The 22,487-nt window shown below is 38.5% G+C and overlaps 1 protein-coding gene across 1 annotated transcript in view; it reads right to left on the bottom strand.

Annotated features, from left to right (window-relative positions):
- Positions 1-621: 621 nt before the first annotated feature.
- zbtb16.L (zinc finger and BTB domain containing 16 L homeolog) overlaps positions 622-22,487 on the bottom strand; it is a 104,858-nt gene continuing 82,992 nt past the window's right edge. Inside the window, exons 5-7 of the mRNA XM_018225940.2 lie at positions 13,075-13,245; positions 8,462-8,629; positions 622-6,782 (exon numbers count right to left, since the gene is read on the bottom strand). Of these exons, the coding sequence (XP_018081429.1) occupies positions 6,553-6,782; positions 8,462-8,629; positions 13,075-13,245 (569 nt within the window). The 3' untranslated portion in view covers positions 622-6,552. The remainder of the gene's footprint in view (positions 6,783-8,461; positions 8,630-13,074; positions 13,246-22,487) is intronic.

Below are 22,487 nucleotides of genomic sequence, written 5' to 3'. Positions count from 1 at the left end.
CTATAAGGAACTATATCTAGAAAAATATTTAGAAATAGGGTGTAGTGCCCCATATGGGTGCCTACAAGGGAAAATTATAACCAGTTGGTGCCAGGGAAAGGCTAGGCAATGTTGTAAGAGGTGTAAACAATCCAATCCTGCATTAATACAGGTATTGGATCAGTTATCTGTTAACCCGTTATCCAGGAAGACCATCTCCTATAGATTCTATTTTAATCATATAATTCAATTTTTTAAACATGATTTTTTTCATATTTCTGTAGACAAAGGGTAAACCATGATAGTCTGCCTGTGCTGCAGGGATCAGTTACCCACCCACATTAGGGTCATAGAATGAGCTAACCCCTCCCTTACATAACCTTGTTGTAAATTGATGGACTCTGGGACTTGAAGTCCCTCTACTTTCTATAGTAAATAGTTCACTGATTCTCTGAAAAGCATTAAGACTTCAAGTCCCAGAATCCATCACTTTACAATGGAACAAGATACGAGAGTTTGCATGAAACTGTGAGCCTAAGGGTATATAGGAAAAGGTCTTGTATGAAAAACCCAAGGTCCCAAGCATTCTTGCTTCCAATACATGTACCTCATTTAAGTTTGTTTTTAAAAAAAAAAAAAAAAAAAGAATAAACACGCCATACTACTAAAATGACAATGGAATTAACTTTATTCTAACTGCAGATTTAAAGTATACAACCGAACATTGCTATTTTTTTTTTTCTTATGAGACTTATAAATAAAAATACAAAAAATGTCCACTACAAAAAAATTTATTTACTGTTAGTAGGATGTAAAAAATATTTTCTTTGCTATACAAGGCACAAACTTCACTTAGTGACAATGTAGAGAGAAAAAAAATCCTGCAGCATTTTATTCAAATTTTTTTTCTCTGGCAAAGGGAAAGAAAAGAAAAAGAAACACAAGAAATATTAAGAATGAGAAACACTGTAGTCACGGAGAAATGCTTTTATACATAGAATGGCACAGAAAGGAGAGAAAGATAGAAATGTAGCTTTGCCCTCTTGAGATTACTGCTTCTAGTTTTTTTTTTTTAAAGGACAAAATGAAAATTTGAAAAGAAAGCGCTCTTGCAAATAGGATAACAAAACAAGAGGTAAAGCAGCGGACCTCATTAAGTATCATATCAGAATTAAAGAGAGGATGTACATTACTGCTTGGGAAACTAGGGGTTTCTGTAGGGATGTTGTGTTGCCTACGTTGTAGATATACCAGAAACAACCAAAGAAGTTACAAAGGACTTTTAACTACATTTGCTTTGTCTAAGATCATACCAATGCAGTAAAATAGTGCATTAAAGCACTCATTCATTTATTTTTTCTATTAAACTTGTTTTGGGGAAAAAAATACAAATATTTTGCAGTTTGAGCATTTGCGCTTTGCATATTTTTCTTCTGAAATTCGCAATTGAATGGCTAATCTACTAAATGGTTTTAAACATGTGATCTTTGCAATGCTTCTAGCAGAGACTCCAAGGGGATGGAAGTTCTAGATCAATTAGATCTAGATAGCTATGGAAAACATAAAGGAAGCCCATTACTGCTTCCAAACTGCAATGAAAGAAGCTACAAGAATAGAGGACCATGAATTCTCACTTTATAGAAGAAATTATGTGAGAACGTGTGGTTATCCTAATTCAGACGGGATCTCAAGAATATCCTCAGAATAATGTGTTGGGAACTGAACTAGGGAACTGTTAATTTAAAAGATCTCATAAGACGGAAGAAGTGTGCAAGGACAATGCAATTTGCATCATAGAATAAGGATGGAGCTAATAAACATTTGCTCATGAGCCGCTGCTTTAATTAAAAGAAACAAAAATAATCTAAAAGAATGTAACAGAAAGACTAAAAATAAAAATAATATTAAAAAAAAAAGAAAATAGGCAACAAAACCAGTGGGCACCCCTTTTAACATAGGCGGTGGGTGCTGAGGTAGACTTAAAAAGTAACCACTTTAGTGCTGGAGGATTCATCAAAGTATTGCTGAAAGCTCCAGCAGAAAAGGGGTTAACATCCATTCATTAAACACTATAAACTTTATTAATGTCTTCGTTTTAGGGCAGCGTTTGAGAATGGCACTTGTGCTGTTAACGACATGAAGGCTAGCAGAATAAACTTGGGAAGAAGAACAGAGAAAAAAAATATCCACAAATGAAATTAAAAAAAAAAAAACAGAAAAGAGACAAGAGGAAAAAATAAATGGTAAATTAAGTGATTATTTGCTAGGTCCCTTGGGGCAGTTGGTCCGCAATGCTACAATATGTACACTTACATAAGGACAGATTATGATGTTTAACCAGGTCTCTTACAGAGCACATGCATAACACTACATGAGAAGTACAACGAAGACTATGGAGCAGACTGACTGCTTTAGATTGCATCCCAGTGATGGTCATTTATAAGTAATGTACAATTTGTAAACGGCCCAAATTTGCTTAAAAATCCACAGAACCGGAATGCATTATGGAACCAGAGAGTTGGATTCCTTCTAAATTTCTTATTTTCTCTTTTGCATTATGATCCATATGCCATTGCAGCTCTAAGGTCAGCCTTGCTTTCTTGATTTGGCATCAAATGAATATTAAGGGGGTTATTTACTAAACTCCGAATGCAAAAATCTGGGATTTTTTTTTTATAAAATCTGACTTTTAAAAAAAATCACAAATTTTTCGGACTTGATTAAACCCAGAGGATGAAAAAGTCTGATTCTGAAAATCCGGCATCTCAAACCTGTCGAGGTTGCATAAGTCAATGGGAGAAGTCCCAATGATTTTTTGATGTGCGCTGGGTTTTTGGCAAAACCCTGAAGTTTTCAGGCAAAATTCGAAAGCGAAGATGAATGCAGAGCTAAAAGTGCATACATAACTTATTTGCCAATTAAAGGGGCAGCTCAAACAAACGGATTTCTAATAACTTTTGTCTCTGTGTAATAAGGGATATCAAGGGAAGTGAAATGATTGAATTACTTGCGGTATTGTCCATCCCTGGTCACACATCCAAAGCACGCTGCTCTGTTACAGTCAGAACAATTGTGAGAGAAACTGCAGAAATTTATACATACTTTTTTTTTGTAGCTGGATGCAGTTTTCCTGCATTGTTTTATTTTTGAATTTTTTTTTTTTCGATTTTAATACAAAAACAAACAAAACAAAAAATATTCAGGCACAGAGATTTAACAAGCCTTTTTCTCGGGACAACTTACAGTGGGTGTGGCACAAGAACGAGATAAGATTGCGTTATGGCTTGAGGGATTTATCGGCTTTAATAGTTTCAAAAGTTTTGGGGGTAATTATCCAAATTGCAATGGCATATTTAAGGTGTCTGCTATAAAACAGAATATATGAAATTTGTGAGGTGGTTTTAGAATACAGGTATGGGATCTGTTATCTGGGAACCGGTTATCCGGAAAGCGCCAAATTATGTGAAGGCCGTCTCCCACAGACTCCACAAACAATGGAAATTTTTTAAACATTATTAAACCTTTTTCTCTGTAATAATAAAACTGTACATTGTACTTGATCCCAACGAAGATATAATGAATCCTTAGGATGATTTTTAGCAGGGTTAAGATAAGGGGATCCACATTACGGAAAGAGCATTCTGGATAACAGGTCCCATACCTGCAGCTAAATTTGATATAGATACGGATAAGAGAACATCAGTTTGGATGATGTCATTATCAGGACTTTTTACCCTCAAACCATCAGCAATCTTCTTATTCCAACGCCAGGCAGAAGCGATTCTTCCGATTAAGCACAATACTGTATGAGTTTTGTTAAACTTGAACACGCAAGGTACAGTGGGAACCATAAGCGTGAAGAAGCACACACCCAACCTCACAAACGCACGCACACAGTCCTGTTCACATTACAAAAAAAAAAATATTAAGGCCCAAAACTGACAAAAAAGACTAACAAATATTACAAAAATATCACAACTTTGCAAAAATTTTCGTCTCATTAATTTCCAACATTTTATCGCCCCATTCCAATGTCGTAGTAATCAAGAGGGAGAAGGCTGGGCATAGAACAAAAATAAAAACAAACTCTCTTTAATTAGGTTTTTTTTCTGGAAATACATTCTTCTATCCCTAAACCTAGTGCGTTTGATATTGCCCAACCAAGGGGGGAAAAAAAAAAAGTGAAATTTTGTTGTGAACTTGTTAACCAGCTTAGATTTGTTAATGCAGACGGCTGCCTTGGGGTGAACTGTGAAACAAAGCCAAAAAAAAAAAAAAAACATTTTATCTAATGAGAGATTTAATACTTTTATCACCTTCACATTATGAATAAAACAAAACAGAAACCCTATACTTTCTATTAACAAATTCAAGTTTCAATCACAGTTCCTTCACTTGCCCTCCCACCCCTTCCCTCAGACCTACATTTAAAAAAAAAACGTTCTAATTTGGGGAGCTATTTAGTTTCCATATGTCTGTGTCAGGATCACTGTGTGGGATTAATACAGCAGAAGCAAACAGTCACTTAACCAGTTAAACGCCAGAAAGTCCTGCAAAGCAGATCCATTCATTAGAAGCATGGTTGGCAGCTCTAGCTTCCCCTCCAAGGGTATCTACAAATGTATCCCCTAGACCTGTTATATTTTGCTATAAATGCAGCTTACTTACAAGAAAAAACAAACACCACAAACAAAATTGCATGTAAAATATGAGATGAAAATATTAAGCATAATGTAAGATTAACGCAAAACCGTGCTTTTAAAACTGAAAACATCATAAGTAACCCTTACGCTGCCAGAGGAGCCTATTATATATTGCTTTGCAATATGATGTACGCCCCCCTGGTAGTAAACGGGTTTAGAGGTAGCTTTTATGAACATTGAAAGAAAAAAAACAAAAAAAACAGCTCTAGCAATAATGCACATGAGCGATGTCAACCCAAAATAATACCACATTTTGGTACAGGAAAAAAAAAAAAAAAAGATTAATAAACCTGACACAATGTCTAATCTTGCTCATTTTCATTTGGCACATTCCTTTCCTCCAACGTGTCAGAAACAAAGAAACGAAAAACAAAATGCCATTTATTAGGCAGCGGCAAAACATATGCTTATGAGGTCATAAAAAAAATGAATTCAAGTACAATGTGCTAAACATAGTAACAACATATGAAATAATACAAAGAAGCAGCCCCCTATTGAACTCTAGGCCTCTGTGAATAGAATATGATGGGGTCACAAGAGGGATTTTGTTTGTGCGGATGGGTTGACAAGCAAACGAACCAAACACATCCATGAAGGGACTCAAATTCGGGAAGATTTGAGCCCAATGTGTACGTCACTATACACAAAATACCATCAACCACAGACTTGCTAGGTCTCACACTGAGAAGACCTAGATAAATACAGCATACCACGGGGAGCGTGGCCTAACTATACACATCCTACTCTGGCCTAAATCAGGCCTACTGTCTCCGTACCCTAACTAGGTCTACATCGGCTCTCATGATCTATAGTGCCAAGTGTCTCTGATCTCTAGGCTTGCTTCAGCAGGTGCAGCCTTTTTACTTTTTTTTATCCATAAGCGAAGAAGACATTTTCAAATAGAACAAAAAAAAATGTGTTCAACACGAAAAAAACCCATCACTTAAGCAGAAGTGGCAGGCAGCATGTTACTCTCCAGGAACCTTTTTGACCCGGAGAGAGGAAAACTCGGGGGATAAAGATGAAAGATAACCATATACATACACATAGAACCTTTATGTACAAACAAAAAATGATAAATGATTATCAGTGGATATAAGGGATATTGAAAGTAAATTTCAATTCGCGAGGTTTCAAACCCCCCTTTCAGTGCTACAAAAATAGGGAAATTATTGAATCAATGCAAAAATATAAAATTTATGTATCGTACAACTAATGATTATGGCCTAATGCGGTAGATATTCGTTTGGGTCCGAAGACCTTCTTTCAGTGTCCTTTCTGTGGAGATGAAGTGTAAACTGAGTTGAACTCAATACTGTGCTGGAATTATCATTAGGATAGTATCGGGATTTGCTTTTAAATGAGATCTTGTTTCTAACACCAGCTTCTCGAGACATTGGGGCCCGTTAGCCATCTTGGAACCAGTCTGCCAAAATATGCACTTTCATATTTGAAGCACCAGTGTTTGTCCTACTCTTAATAAGGCTGGCCACTAAAAAGTAATACTCAAATGCTGAAGAATTGGAAACCATCGGTATCCATGGGGTGAGGATCACATTTAGGGAACAATGTGAATGTCTAGAGCAATATCACAGAATCCTTTTAACACCTCTCAGGAAACAGGTTGCTGTGTTATCATCTCTGTCTATTGAGATGGAATCAAGCAAACAAAACAGTCATCATTATAAACGAGAGAAATATTGTTCCTCAGAACAACCGTATCACAGTAGCTTTTGGTATTCCATACAAGGGCCAAACATTGTGGATGTGTTTGATTTTTTTGCCCTTCAATGGGTTTTTCAAACTCTTTATATTGCTCAGTGTTCCAACACCTCCAACCTCACCCCCAACACAATCTTGGCTTGTCCTTTTACACATAGCACAAGTATAGGTAGGTTTTCTCAATTCTCCAGTCAGCAGGTATGTCCTCGGGCTTGTGGCTTTTCATGTGTTTCTGCATGGAAGACAAACTTGGGCAGTACTCCAGGCAGATGGTACACTGATAAGGGGACGCTCCGTTGTGGGTTCGGAGATGTTTTATCATGGCTGAGTAGTCTCGGGAACGCTGGTGGCACAGTTTGCACTCAAATGGCTTCTCACCTGTGGGTACCAAAAAAAAAAAAAGTGGTGTCTATTTTTTAGCATATTCATTGTTCCTTTGTGTACAATTAAATCATTCGCATTAGTAATAGTAACCCATTCATTTAAAATTGATGCAAGTTTTTTTATATCCTACTATGGAGTAGATATCAAAATCTCCTGCTATGCCATGACATTCTGTATCGTTAGACCCTGCATCTGTTGCAGAAATAAAACGACTAAAAAATCCCACATAGCATTCGACTATGTGGGTATTTAGCAATACATAGATGGAAGATAACTAAAATCACAATGCAGTGAAGAACAGACAGTTTCTCCAGTGTCTCAAAAAGACCCCCTCACTTGGCTGTGCCCACTTCATCAGTATTTATTATGAAATATCCAAAAACCTCATGTGCTGCTAACCTATTCATGACATAACACTGATTCCCCATTACTACTCTTAGCATTATTTACGTATAATACACAAAAGCCATAAACGGTGAGTTCTGATGTCATCAGTTATAAACGGTGAGTTCTGATGTCATTTCTGTCACATGACTCACTGAAATGTGTATTATAATAAATAAAGTAGCCCCAGTTGTAAAATATGAGGATATTAGAAGTTACCTCGGAGTTCCATGACCTGTATAAAAACACTCAGCCTTCGGCCTCGTGTTTTTATATGGTCATGAAACTCCTCGGTAACTTATAATATCTTTATATTTTACAAGAGGGGGAACTTTATTCACTATATATTATGCTGTGAGTTGGATTCTCTAATATCAGAGCATTGTACAGCACACAAGTTATGAGCATCAGTGTCTGTCATTGAAGTGGACAGACACAGTACAGAACATAGGGCCTCAGGTATTAATATAGGTGTTAAAATAGGGAAATGGCAACAAGGATTTCTCATCTTGCAAGTGGGCATCAGAAATATATTTATGTACTGGAACAAATGCATCAGCACCTCTAAGAATGTAACTTGGGAGACCCTCATTTTGATTCTACAACAATCACCAAACAAAGCATACATAAAGAACAAAAAGTTCCAGCCAACCACAGACTCCCTTCACTGGCCACCCTCTTGAAGCCACCATTACTTTTCAAATGTACCCGCTATAAAAATGCAGAAATGCACAGCAGGGTCAGCAGGCACCATCTTGGGCTGTTTCAGATCCTCTGCTGTCAGAACTCGCCGGCTGGATCATGCGCAGTTCAACTTCTGACAAAAGAGGATCTGAAGCAGCTTGAGATGACGCCTGCCAACCCTGCTGAACATTGTTATAGGAAGGTACAAAGGTAGAGACATTTTAGAGACATTAATGGATGGCCAATGGAGTGGGGCCTAAGGTTTCATTCTCCTGTAAGTAAATATTTCACAGAGGCCTTTCAGAGGAGATTTTGGACCAGTGCTGCTGGGGTTCTGAAACAGTACCTCGCGATCAATTACACTAATGTACCTGCTGCCTGTAGCTGGCAAGTATAGGATATTTTTTACAAGGTACTTATAAAGGTGCATATAAAGGACATCATTTTGCGTTCACTGTTGCATCTTCTCTAGCACATCTGGCATTATCAATTCATATACAGTTTAGTTTGCAGGCTGCGATGTGGATACTGCTAATGCTGGGAAATCTATTTGATGAAGACCTGCATAGTTGAAAGAAAATATTCTGGAAGGTTAATGAGGTTACCTGTGTGAACCCTGTAGTGCGTTTCTAATTGATGTTTGAGGCTGAATTTCTTCCCGCAGCCATTACACTCATAAGGCTTCTCCCCTGTATGGATGCGCTTGTGTCCCTTTAATGTGCTCTCATCCCGAAAGCAGCTGCCACAGAACTCACACTCGTAAGGATGGTCACCTGAAACACAAAAGAAATTCTTTGTTGGTTTGGTTTGTTATAGTAGGACTACAGATACATAGCCATTATGAAAGCAATCTTGATATAATATATACATGTATATATGTGTGTGTGTATGTATATATGTATATATATATATATATATATAGATATGTATGTATATATGTATATATATATATATATATATATATATATATATATATATATATATATATATATATATATATATATATATATATATAGATAGATATAAAAGAACATTGCCACATTGTGTAAATAACTCGCATATAAAATAAACATATATCACTGTGTTGTAAAATACTTAGAAACGATAAGATTAAATCAAGAGCGATAATAGTCAGGACACAGCGCTTGGATAAATGCGTGTGTGTGCATACACATTCATACAGACATAGAAATGGCACACTTCCTTCCCAGCAGCAGTCAACCAACTCTACAAGACAGAAAATATAATAAAGAGGGTGACAGGCCTGTGGCTCCTTATTTATGTCAGAAGGCAGAGCAAGGACAATAAAAGCAGATTGATCACCGCAGCCCCAGCTCATGAATATTTAAAATATTACTGATTCCACTTGTCACTGTAATTGCAATTTTCTGCGGGCTGCGGATCGGAGGCCCTCGCGTTTACAGCGGGGGAACAGGGGTGCCTGTATTTTTTCCTTGGCCGACCTGCCAAGCGTGTAATGTTCTCGCCGCTTCATACATTTTCCCCGACTCCCGGAGACTTTAAGTCATCCGCAATGACCTACGTTTTTTCATTATCCTGGTGTCAGGCCGCGGCTGTGCCTCTGCATAAATTGTCCTCCTAGTTACAAGCGCTCTATCTACTTGTATTCTTTTATTAGGCTCTTTATTTCCAGCTGCAAACTATAAACACTTGATTAAAAAAAATAAAATTCACAGCGACTTTCCTGGTTACTGTAACCCTTAGGCTTCCAGGGGGGAAGTTGACAAAATTGCAGTTATTCCACTCACCACCACCACTCTGAAGAAACACACCACATTCCAAACAACGGTTGAAAAGAAATGGATGAAATAAAAAAAATATTCTATATTTGCATTACCAACATAAACCAAAAGGCTGTCAAAGCATCTTGATTTGAAAGTACAGCCTTAATGAGGTTGCATAATTTTCAGTTTCATAAATGACAGTTCATATTTACTATATTTTTGCCTGTTTCTTGGGAAACTCGCAAAACAATACTCCTAAGCCCGGTCTATAGAAAGATGTAATTTAAATACTATAGGTTCAAACTGCAATTTAAGACTTGCAAGTTTTTTTTTACCCAAAGTGCAGTGTTTTTTCCAATAATTACAGAAACTAAGGGGCAGACTTATTAAAGTGTGAGATTAGAGCTCACCACAGGAAAACTCACCCACTTTCTATTGATTCCAATGGGATTTTTAGAAGCATATTTATCAAATGTGAGCTATAACTTTCACCCATTGATAAATACACTTCTAAAAATCCCATCGGAATGAATAGAAAGCGGATGAGTTTTCCTGTGGTGATCTCTAATTTCACACTTGCCCCATAGTGTTCACCAGGGGAAGATGTGCCTGGGGCAACTGCTTCAGAAGCTTTAAAATGCACAAACTTTGTGTTAGCGATCTGATGTTTATCGGAAATAACCTTTCTGAAAATATTCGTTGTTGGAATGCCGACATTTGTCGACACCTTGTGCTTTTTCTGCATGCATTTGTCTAATATTATTTGTCTAATAATATTGTCTAACGTTTGATGGTGAATAAGCTTAAAAGTCAGCAACTAAGTGTTGACAAAATGCTCCCAATGGATGAAGACACTTGAGTAAGCTGTTTGAAATGCACAGTTATAGTGACATCAACAATTAATAACCAAGTAATCCCAATCGTTCAGTAGAAGACATCAGCAGTGCATACAGGGAGGTCTTAGCTCTTTCTCAAGCCTTATCTACAGGACAGTTCACATCGTAGATGATTAGTCCAGGCCCAAGCATGTAGGCACTATGGAATCAGGTCATAAACCAAAGTTGCCATATGCAACATTAGCATTTAAACTTTTTAATTTCACCTATACTCTGTTGAAGGCCCATGGAGAAGTACGGCTTTAGAATTTAAATGCAAATGGTAGGCAGCTAAAATGTGATACACTGCCATCACTGCTGTAACACACATGGGCAAGTGCCTTCATACATACTTGTCTATTCAATATTGTAAACAGGGACAAATTTAAAGTATGAATATTTGCCCAAGGCCCCTGCCATGTCAATGCAGTAGATCAAGTATCCAGTTTCTCATAAGATGAATAGGGTTTTTATGTATAGAAAGGTGGATTGTGGGTGAGGACTGGGCAGATCAAGTCTATAGACAACATGTTCTGATATTTAAGTGGGAATGTGGTATGTGTTGAGAGTAGGAGTTGATGGTGGCAGCAAAACTACAAAGAACCCATAAACTGGCAAACAATATCTGTTCTGCACACCATCTTCTTATCCATATTCAATGTATGGGATAGTATAATTACATTTAAATATAATTTTAAATAAATTATACTGCAGCCAAACTACAATGTGTAGCTTGTATATAGATACTAAGAGTACTATGAAAGGGAGTTGTGATTAAGGAGTACGTTACATAGTCTGTAGTTGCCCAACACTTCTGTGGTGGTCAATTTGGTGAGTCCAGAGTAACTAAACAAGCTGACCTCTGCCGCCCATGTGCTGCAGGTCAAAAATTTGTAGGGACCCAAAGACTTACATATGCGTGTGTTTGCATCTAGTGGCCAGCCCTAAGACATAGATTTTAGTGATGTGTGGGTTGACCCAAAACCTGTGGAGACCCTTGGGTTTACAGCCAGTTGGATGGGTTCAGTTGAAATCTGGGTGACCATTCTGGGTTAGGGTTGGGTGCGGTTCAGACTGGGGCAGTACAATCCTCTTCTGCTCATGAACATTCCCTGACATGGAACCAGGGACATGCACACAGAAGTAGCATACAGAGCATGAAGACACTGAAGACACAGGTTGGGCGCGGGTCCTACAATGGCAACTTTTAGTGGGCTTGTGTTACTTTTTCCTGACCCTGCACATCACCAGCTGATTTGTTTATTTATACAGCAGCCATTTTGTTTTCTAGAACAACAGTTGACACGAAAGGAAAATATTTGAAAAGGGGAATCACTCTAAAATAACTTTTATTGAAACAAAACACCTATTTGGAATGCAGCATATTAGGACTTACTATTTTTTTTGCAAAGAAAATTCAGAAAGAGTGACCGAGTGACCAAAGGCACAAACCCTCAATGGTGGGTTGGTCATGCTATCATGGACAATGAGCCATTAAATATATTTTATTACTCACTGTTCAATCTTTTTACATTTGAAGCTGTTCCTTTATTGTGCACATCTTTATAGCTAAAGTTTTCATTCTTTTGAATAGACAGCAATTCTATTGTCAGATATTGGGACTTCCCATGTGGCTAACTGCTGCTTCACCCCAAATCAACAGCTGAGAGGATGGTACACTAAGAGTCCCCTTTAAATCAATGCCAAGAGGCGGACAGCGGCTTTGCTATCAAACACAGCTGCCGATGTTAAGCACACAGACTGGGCACGCATGCTGAAGACACCTTCTGCATTATTAATGAAAGCACGCGCCGCTCTGCAGCACAAGACAAGGGGGGATCAATTGTCTTCCTATTACACCTCCTACCATCCTCACCAGACTAATATGTCCTCCACTGTCCAATGGTGATTATTTAAAAAAAAGAAGAAGAATTTGATTGATCCTGGAATAACTTACATGTATTTAACATCAGTGCTGTGTTTGTAGCTAATAACCGAAGGGGGTGTGGATGAGAACAGAAAACAATAAAGGTCTCTGCAGACGCATCTACATGCTTCAGGTAGGCTTATATTAAAACAGATTGCTCTGTATCACACTCACACAAAACACAGTTATTCATGATTCATGATAAGGCATCTGCCTTCATTTCAATCCATAAAAATAACAACCTGATTATATTGGGGCTGAGAATGCCAACACAACCTGGAGAAAGAATCTAAAACAAAAAAACTGTTACTATCATCTTCTGTTTTATTATGATAATAATACCAATGATTTATTTATAAGGGCATTTTAGTTGCATGAGATTGGCGGAAAATAAATAGATTAAAGTTCACATCTCCCATGTACAGCAGCCCCATGCTGCCACCCAAGTGAATTTTAAATACAGGTTTTCAGTTGATCTCACCTCCATCCTCCCCTGTGCGTGGGGTCTGCAGGTCTTTGTTGGGGCAAATTAACATTCTACTTTTAACAAAACAGAACCAGTGCCATATTGTTGATAAGTATGGCATCTGCCACATTTGATCTACTGTTAAAGTTGTTTCCCCCTGGATTCCAGGAATAGACCCTGACCTTGGTGCCGGTATCCTGCTTACCTGTGTGTGAGCGTAGGTGGCGTTTGAGTGCTGTGTGGCTGGGGAAAGTCCTGTTGCACTCACTGCAGATATAGCTTCTCACTCCTGCATGGACCTCCATGTGCTGCTGCAGGGCAGTCTGAGTCTGAAAGCGCTTTCCACAAAGTAGGCAAAACACAGCCATGTCAGAGCCTGAAATATATAGGAAAATACATTATGAATATGGATCTGATAAGGTCCCTCCATTGTCCAGGTTCAACCAATCCATGTCACCAATATAGCGGAGATTTAAAATAAAGGAGATATATCTAAAGAATCTACACACCTAAAACAGCTTTGTGTGACTGGCCTTACTGATTAAACTAGGTGTCTTTGGTCAGTAAAGCTAAGCAAACATTCTTTAACAGTTATCGCCACAAGAACATCCATTAATGAATGTCATAGTTTGGGTTAAAACATATAAATAATATAAATTCATTTTTGTTCCCAGTTAATGGTTCTAAGGGTAGGACTACACGGACGTTTTCGGTGCAATCCGACGTGCTGCGACAAAACGCCTGCAACAAATCGCATGCAACAGAAATAAGGTAAGTGAATGCATTGTCGGATGAAGTTAACGCGTTGATCCGTCGCGACATGACTGTCTGATGCAGATGCTGCACACTGCATCCGACAGTTGTGTCGCGTCTGTTCAACGCTGCGACTTCATCCGACAATGCATTCACTTACCTTATTTCCATCTCATGCGATTTGTCGCAGGCGTTTTGTGGCAGCGGGTCGGATCACGCCGAAAACGTCTGTGTAGTTCTACCCCAAGGCATAGCCAAATCTGCTCCCCCCCTCGCTATGGCAATCACCTGAAATCAATTTTGCTTTTCAGCTTATTAGAAGGTGTGACACATAGTGGGTTATTTAGCAACGGTCGAGTTGTGTTTTCGACGCAAAATTAGAGTTTTGGAGGTTTTTTTGGTTAACAAATATTTTTTTTAAAAACTCACATTTTTCAAGATTTATTATACCTTGAACCTGTTTGAATCTGAAACCTGTCGAGGTCATGTAGAAATCAATGGCAGGGGTCCCTTGAACCGTTTGAAAATGTTAATAGCCTTCATGATGTTTGAGGTTTTTTTTGGTGGGTTGCGCTTGAAAACTAAATTAATCTGAACAATTCAAATTTTTTCCACCAAAATCGCGATCAATTTGATTTTTTGGGTTTCTCAACTCCAACTCAGTTTTTTTACATTCTTGTTGTGAGTGCATTCGAGGTCTAAAAAAAACTCACAAAGCTCTAATTTGACCTTTGATAAATAACCTCCTTAATGTCCCCTTTTGACGCACATTTCCTATGACAAAAAGGCACAGCAAAATAGGGACCAAAGAAAATATTTTCAAATTAATAATAATAACAATTAAAATGAAAAGAGCAACAGAATCAGCAAGAAAACTGCTTTAATATTTGGTATCATGCAGAGTGACCCAAGACAAGCTGCACACATTTAATAGGCAAATAAAGGCTCCGTTTCTCTGGTAACAATAAGTCATTTTTCAATTATTTTATGATAATATTCTGCTCGATTTGCCAAGAATTGGCACAATGGTGCAATCAGATTTAAAATAAAATCACAATAATTAAAGAAACTACTGTGCAGTTTTATATAGTAGCATAAAGTCTGGGAATAATGATCACAGCATGCTGTTTATTATTACAGATACCTCTACCTCATTTACTTTATTATATATTAAGCAGCAATGCTAAAATACAGGTAAGTGGAAGAGCAAATCATGAAATGTTCTGTATTTATTATTATGAATAATTATAATAGAGAATTTGGGAAAAGGCTCTTTTTGAAACCTTTCATATTTGTAGTGTTTCGGTTTCATTAACGGTCCTGTATTTAACTAAAAAAAAAAACAACAACTCTGCAAAAATGTCCTGCTTTTTACCCTTTCATAATGAAAATTCAGGTAAACAGAAGTCAGTCTCATTACGTGAGACCAAGAAGAGATAAATGAAGTCTATAAATAAAGTGGATTTTACAGTACAACCACAGTGGATAATGGGTTTAAGGTAGTGAAACTATAATATAGAGGAAAGCATTTTGGAACACAATAGATGGCATTTAATATACCAGGAGAAAAGAAATAGAGCTATTATTTCATGAATAAAACATGCATTTCTAAAGAGGTGCAATTTTAAAGGGAATGTATTAAAGGGGAGTCATTTACTATGACCTTGGACAGTAAAGCGAGAGCACTAAGGGGCGCAAAAGCCCAAGGTCTCTCACTTGCAATGTATTCTCCCTCTCCAGCTGGGTGTATATCTCTGTTCCTCCACTTTACCGTGGTAAACTGCTCCATTTCTTTACAAGATAAAATGACATTAGAGGTGGGGGCTGCAGGTGGACAATTATTGTTTGCCCAAATTAATCACCAAGAAATTATCTGAAATTGTACAATTCGGCCATTCAGCGAGGATCTTTCCCTAGCACTTAAAAGGGAAGTTTAAAAAAAAACCAAAAAAAAAAAAACCTCAAAATTAGTATTCAATAAATGAAACAAACATACAAACGAACCCCAGGCTTATTCATAGAACTGACGACTTAATGTCTTTTTCGCTCTTCTAAAAGAAGATTACAAATTAAGCAGCATTTAAAGACATTTTATGGGGGATACAAGGGGAGGCCTGCAACCCGTCTGCTATTCATTTCCACGGTAACCAAGATGTGTGTGTGTGTGTAGGAGAGGCCTATACTGTACACTCACACAATAGGCCACATGGCCACAAGAATGGGGACTAAGGATGGAGAAGTGTATACCATTAATTTTGTAGGACATGAAAATAAGTTAATTAGAATATAAAAAGCCATCTGTACAATGCCAAGGGTGACCTGAGAATTTACACTGTCCGTGTCATAAAAGGTGCTATGTAGAGCAGAACAAAAGTGTGATAAGCAAACAGAAATGGATTTATTTGTTCACAAACTGGTTTAGTGAAATATTCAATACAACACCGAATGCTATGCTTTCAATTGTAAGCAATAAATGGCTGGCAGAACTTTAGAATGAAGAACAGCAGTGTGGTTTTTAAACTTGGATTCAACTAAAAAGTTGCCTACATGTTTTATAATGATTTAGTGTTTATTTTCTATATTCTTCCTATTCATATGATAATTATTCTTACATGTGTTACTATCGACAAGTTTAAGTGCTAAACCACAGAAGGGTGTTGGAGGTAAAGAGAACCTTACTCCAAGATCAGTAGCTGCTCTCATATTGCTGGACCTTAGGTTGCAAGAAGCACGCTTAAGGTGGCCACAGATGCAGAGAAATCACCAAACGAGTGGATCTCTCCCTGATATGCCCACATTGAGATGGGCAATATCAGGCTGATCCTATCGTGGGCCCTAAGGCCCAACGATCGGATCATAATGCATCCGATATGGGCGGTCGGATCACGGGACCGCATAAACGCACAGATGGGGCCGTGATCCGACGGGATTATTTAACCTGCCCGATCGAGGTCTGCCCGACTTTCGCCGAGATATCGATCAGGGAAGCCCATCGATTGGCCCCACACACACACACGGCCAATAAGCTGCCGACTTGGTCTGTCGGCAGCTTTTATCGGCCCGTGTATGGGGGCCTTTACTCTGGATACAGGGAAGCTCATAGTGGATTCTTGTTGCACCACCATGTGGCATTAGGAAAGCTGCTTCATGTAAATGTACCAAAAAGAGCTGAAAAATATCAATACAATCGAGTGTAAAAAAAGTTATTCTGTCCGTCTGCATATGTTCAAAAAGAATATGTTTCATTTGCATTATGTAAACATTGAAGGTTTATAATACAGTATCCATCACAAAAAAAGTTGTGTCCTTAATAACTGCAAAAGTAAACACTAAAGATTTACATTTCATTTTATTGCTGGGTTTTGTCTCCAGCTGAACCAATGTACTGTGCTAGAAGTCTGGGTGTGAAGTCAGAGTGGGTAATTAGTAAACATGGCGTTTCTTTGCGAGCTCATTGGCATGCGAGCCGGACGGAGGGAGCCTCGTTTAAAATGCAGCCTGACGGAGCTTTGCGGGCTGCAAACCATTTGTTAGCTCCTATTGAAGAGGCTTCGGGGCCAGTGGCAATTAAACTGGAATTAGTGTTTGGAATGAGATACAGCAGATTCATACCAAAGAGGGGAGAGGGAATGGGTGGTGGTGTTGGGAGGAGGGGGCACATCGACTTCTGCCGAGTACCTTTTCTTTTTAGCAGCCTTTGCTTTCTACCCTCCTCCTGTAGATCTGTATGTTAGGTGAGAAAAGGGAAGGAGTCAATGCACTTGATTTCTTATTACACTGGTTTTCTTACAATCAGAACCCCAAAGAACAGCAAGGATCACATCTTTTTTATGTCTATTATTTTGTATTAGGGAGAAGGCCTCACTTTTAGAGCAGAGATACCAGCTGCAATTCAGGGAGATTAGTCGCCCGGCGACAAATCTCCTCTTCTTCAGGGCGACTAATTTCCCCAAACTGCCTTCCCGCTGGCTAGAATGAAAATCGCCGGCAGGCTGGCACTCGTAGCGCTTTGTTTTCCCGAGTTCGCCCGAGGTTTCCTCGTGAGGCAACTTCGGAAAATGAATGGCTCCAAGTGCCACCCGCCGGCAATTTTCATTCTAGCCGCGGGAAGGCAGGGGAGGCAGTTCGGGGAGGTAAGTCGCCCCAAAGAAGAGGAGATTTGTCGATGGGCGACTAATCTCCCTAAATTGCAGCACGTGTGTCTGCCCATAGCAAACAGGTTAATTTTTGTAGCGGTCTTTTTTTGGTACTGTCTGAAGTGAAATAGGATTAAAGCTGATAAAAAGCAAGTTATTGTCTATTGAATAAGGATGCATCTGTGAAGAGTGCTATACATCTCAGGCTATGAAATAAACTGCAAGTTCGGGTGGCCAGTCTCTTTCTTATAGGGATGCATCGGATCCACTATTTTGGATTCGACAGAAACCCCCGAATCCTTTGAGAAAGATTAGTCTGAATGCCAAACAGAATCCAAATCCTAATTTGCATATGCAAATTAGGGGTGGGAAGGGGAAAACATTTTTAACTTCCTTGTTTTGTGACAAAAAGTTATGCTATTTCCCTCCCCATCTCTAATTTACATATGCAAATTAGGATTCCATTCGGCCGGGCAGAAGAATTCGACTGAATCCAAATCCTGCTGAAAAGGCCGAATCCTGGATTTGGTGCATCCCTACTTTCTAAAGGCCTGTTATGAAAGCAGAATGTGGCCAACAACTTTTTTGTACTTTTTTGTACAGTTTTGTCAGGGAGAGAATGGTAGAATCCCTTGCATATGTATTTTGCCCAGCAAAACAATCAATTTGACAGAAGTAGTGGTGCCAAGCAGCCAAAACACTTAGGTTTCTTTGGGATCGAAATGAAACAGGTAGGTGCAGCTACTAATAACCAATGTTATGTTGTATCCAAAAAAATTCAGTCCTCTCCATCGATAAAGTTTGTAAACATAACTCTTTCTAGTAAGGTTATATAAGGATAAAATTATTATTCAGTTCACATATAACTTCAGTAGCATGGCTTTGTGCCAGGAAAGTTCTGAGCTTCAGCTTTACTACCTTTACTCACTAAGGAGAAGCAATTTGCTTTGTCTGGTGCACACTTCGGTACAGTCATACTGTTATAGAGAACTCAACCACATGGGAAATCATTGCAAAACGGGGATTACCCCTGTGTTTAATGTGTCAAGCCAAATGCTACAACTTTTCAGGGGAGTACCCCTTTGTCAGGTGACAGTCATACTAGCACCTAAATAGAGGTTCTTGTAAAAATGGTTCTTGGTTTTGCTGCATTTCTGAATGGCCCAGACTGCAGTTTTCTATATGGGAATCAACTCTACCAGTAGTGAGGTCACACCTGAACTCTCATTTCAACTCCTTCTTTATAAGTAGCAGCAGTAATTTCTGGACATTGTGAGAATAACTAGTGATGGGCGAATTTCTCTCGTGTTTTTTCTCCAGAAAGTTTATGCATTTCCCGCGAAATGGTCAAAAATTCATGAAACAGTTAAAAATTTGCAAAACGTGATTCGCACCCGTCAAAATCGATGCCTGCTACAATTTCAACGTCAGCGACAATTTGACGCATGCATATTTTGTCCAATTGCAGTAAAGTCAATGGGCGTGCTTTAAATTGTCACTGGCATCAAATTTGTCGCCGCTGTCTTTGACAAATTTTTGGCAAATTTTCAGAGCAGTTTCGCAAATTTATTCGCCAGAGGCAAAACACAAGAAATTTGCGGCAAATTCGCGTCTGGTGAATAAATTCGCCCATCACTAATAATAACACCAGACAAAATACCAGACATAACCTGATCATTTTCTACCTCAGTGTTGAATTAGATTATTCCATGGGTTTGAGTATAGTGGCTGAAATGAGCAAGACAAAGCAGAAAGGGCCATACTATTGTACACTGCGCAGGCCCCCCATGCAAATCATTGTTTTACATTTTGATTATCTATGGTAAATGTTTAGCAGGGCTTGTATGACCTTCTATTAACCTCCCATGAGAAGTGAATGTTCAAAATAAATTGGTTAGAACTATTTAAGCATTTATTCAACTACAATCAACCTGCTAAATGTTATTCTTTCTGTAGTCGCTTCCTTTGAGTTTGGGTTTCACACACACACGCCATACTTTAATAGAAAAAGAGGTGGAAATGATCATACAAAGTATTTAAAAAAAATGTAGGCACCAAGACAGGTCTAGCCATGCAATCCACTCTGCAAATTACATATCACATACTTCATTTGCACATGAATCCGTCTGCTAATGTGTTGTATGAAGGGGGTGAGGTACTGCTGCACCAGATTTGCTCTCATCTGTATTGCTCCCTAATGTTCGCTGCATATAATAATCTATTAGCTGGAAATAGACTGCTATTTGATTATTTGCATATTGGCATTAACAGCACAAATGCCACAGCATTCCTGGGGATTGTATATGTTATGTCTAATTGCCCATACATCCATATTACAGAATTCCACCTTGCATGCATATTCCAGGTTTTTAATTATATTCTGCTCTCAGTGTACACAGCTCAATCAGGATCACTGACCTACATTTTAGGGCTGGATATTTCAAGCCTTGGAGCATAATAAAGTGCCACCTAGAACTGCGGTTACATTTCTGTGGATTCTGTAAATCAGAGAATGACAGATGTACAAACATGTTAAAGGAGAAGGAAAGCTACGGAGGCATCTTATTGCCAATAGATTAGCTGCAATAGTGCAAGCTAGAATGCTATATTTATTCTGTACAATGTTTTACCATGCCTGAGTAAAAAGCTCTAGAAACTCTCTGTTTGTTTAGGATAGGAGTTGCAGTATTAATGTGGTGTGACATCACTTCCTGCCTGAGTCTCTCCCTGCTCTGGGCTCAGATTACAGTAGAGAAGGGAGGAGGGGGGAAGAGGAGCAAACTGAGCATGCTCTTGCCCAGGGCAATGAGGTTTAAGGTGAAAACAGGAAGTCTGATACAGAAGCCCATGAGTACACAATAGAAGGAAAGAAATGTGGTGTTTCTTTTGACAGGGGACTCAAGGCTTACTTAGTTTTAACCTTTCCTTCTCCTTTAAAGCAGAAAGTCTCCTTAAAAATCACTTTTAGAATGCTGTTGAGAGTGGCACTGTAAAGCAATATGTGGTAGGCCTTGAAAGGGATGGTTTGTCTTTAAGTTACCTTTTAGTTTGTTATAGAATGGATAATTCTAAGCAACTTTTCAATTGGTCTTCATTTGTTTCTTTTTTTTTTTTTTTTATAAATATAGTTTTTTTTTAAAATTTTTTGCCGCTTTCTTCTTCGGATTCTTTCCAGCTTTCAAAATGTGGTCACTGACCATCTAAAAACAGATTCTCTGTAAGGCTACATACTTCTAATTATTGCTCCTTTTTATTACTCATTATCTATTCAGACCCTATTTATATTCCAGCCTCTCATTCAAATCAATGTATGGTTGCTAGCATAATTTGGACCCTAGAAACCAGACTGCTGAAATTGCATACTAAAGGTTATGTCAAAAGTGAACAACCACTTTTATTTTGACATTATTACTGGTCTAAAAACTAGCATCTTAACTCTGAACTAGCATCTGGTTTCTAGGGTCCCAAAATCTCCCCATTTGCTATAATTCTTAAAATATTTTTTGGAGAGTCAGAGGGGTAGAATAGATTTATAAAAACCAAATAGTTTTGTTTGTGAACTTGGAGGGATATTTGCGGTGATGTGTGCCATGTGATTTGCCAATCACCCAAACCCATACTTTCCAAAAAGTTTTGAGGACATGCAGCAGCCCGACTTCCAAAAGCAATCTTTACCTTGTGAATAGATGACAAATTTGCAGTTATCAAATGGATCAGGACTCAGCCCAGTTGAATGGATGAGCAGAATTGTAGCCCTATGCAGTTTGAGCTTCCTCAAGACACCATAGATCAGGGATCCCCAACCCTTTTAATCCAGGAGCCACACTTGAATGTAAAAAAAAAACTATTGACCACAAGCAAGAAATAAATTCCGTGGGGATGGTAAAAAAGGGCTGTGATAGGTGATTAAATTGCCCCATCTGGACTGCTAGTCTACAGGAGGCTCTGTTGGAGAAAACCTGTATCTTTATGCCTCCAAAACTTAAATTAAAACCAGGGATTTAAAAATGGGCACTTACTATGAAGCCACTGGGTGCAATATCAATGGGAGAAGCGAGCCACACAAGCCACTGGTCGGGGATCACTGCCATAGATACACTGGATGAAGGAGCAATGATCCATATGGTTTGCCTATTGGCTGCTTAACTGGACTGCAATTGCTTTAAGGATTGATGGGACCATTTGCTAATTCAGGCCCTCAGGACAGGTGGTTATAAAAGCCTAAGATCAGCTTTAAATCTTGGAGAACTTGCTACCTGCAGGTAAGAGATAGAGATTGTCTCTTGTTTATAGTAGTATTCTCACTGCAAATCAGGGAGGCAGTACAGTCAACACTTGGCCATGGTGTTAGTGGTGAGTTCAGAATTGTCAGCACTAAGAGTTAACTCTGTGCAGGTGGTTAGATATGGGAAACTGTAGGTTTTGATTACAACATAAAGCATGCTGGGAAGTATTTAGGGAAAATGGAAGAAATGTAATGGGGTGGGACAGAGTAATAGATCTCAGTGTCAGTGTTTTCCATTAGATGCTGGAACATATGAGGGCTACTGCATGATTTGCATAGCGTGTCAGCAGATGGGCAGAGTTGTAGTATAATAGAAGCAATCTTGAAAGACGAAACTAGAAATAAAAAAAATAAAAAAACGGACTGCCAACAGGAGAACATCAATATAATAAAAAAAGAGAAGCTGAGCTGAATGATTTCTGCATGTTTTGATTCCTACCGGTC

The sequence above is a fragment of the Xenopus laevis genome, chromosome 7L, assembly GCF_017654675.1.
Source record: "Xenopus laevis strain J_2021 chromosome 7L, Xenopus_laevis_v10.1, whole genome shotgun sequence".
Lineage (NCBI taxonomy): Eukaryota > Metazoa > Chordata > Amphibia > Anura > Pipidae > Xenopus > Xenopus laevis.
Note: the sequence above shows the minus strand (reverse complement) of the source record. Positions and strands in the feature narration are given on the sequence as shown.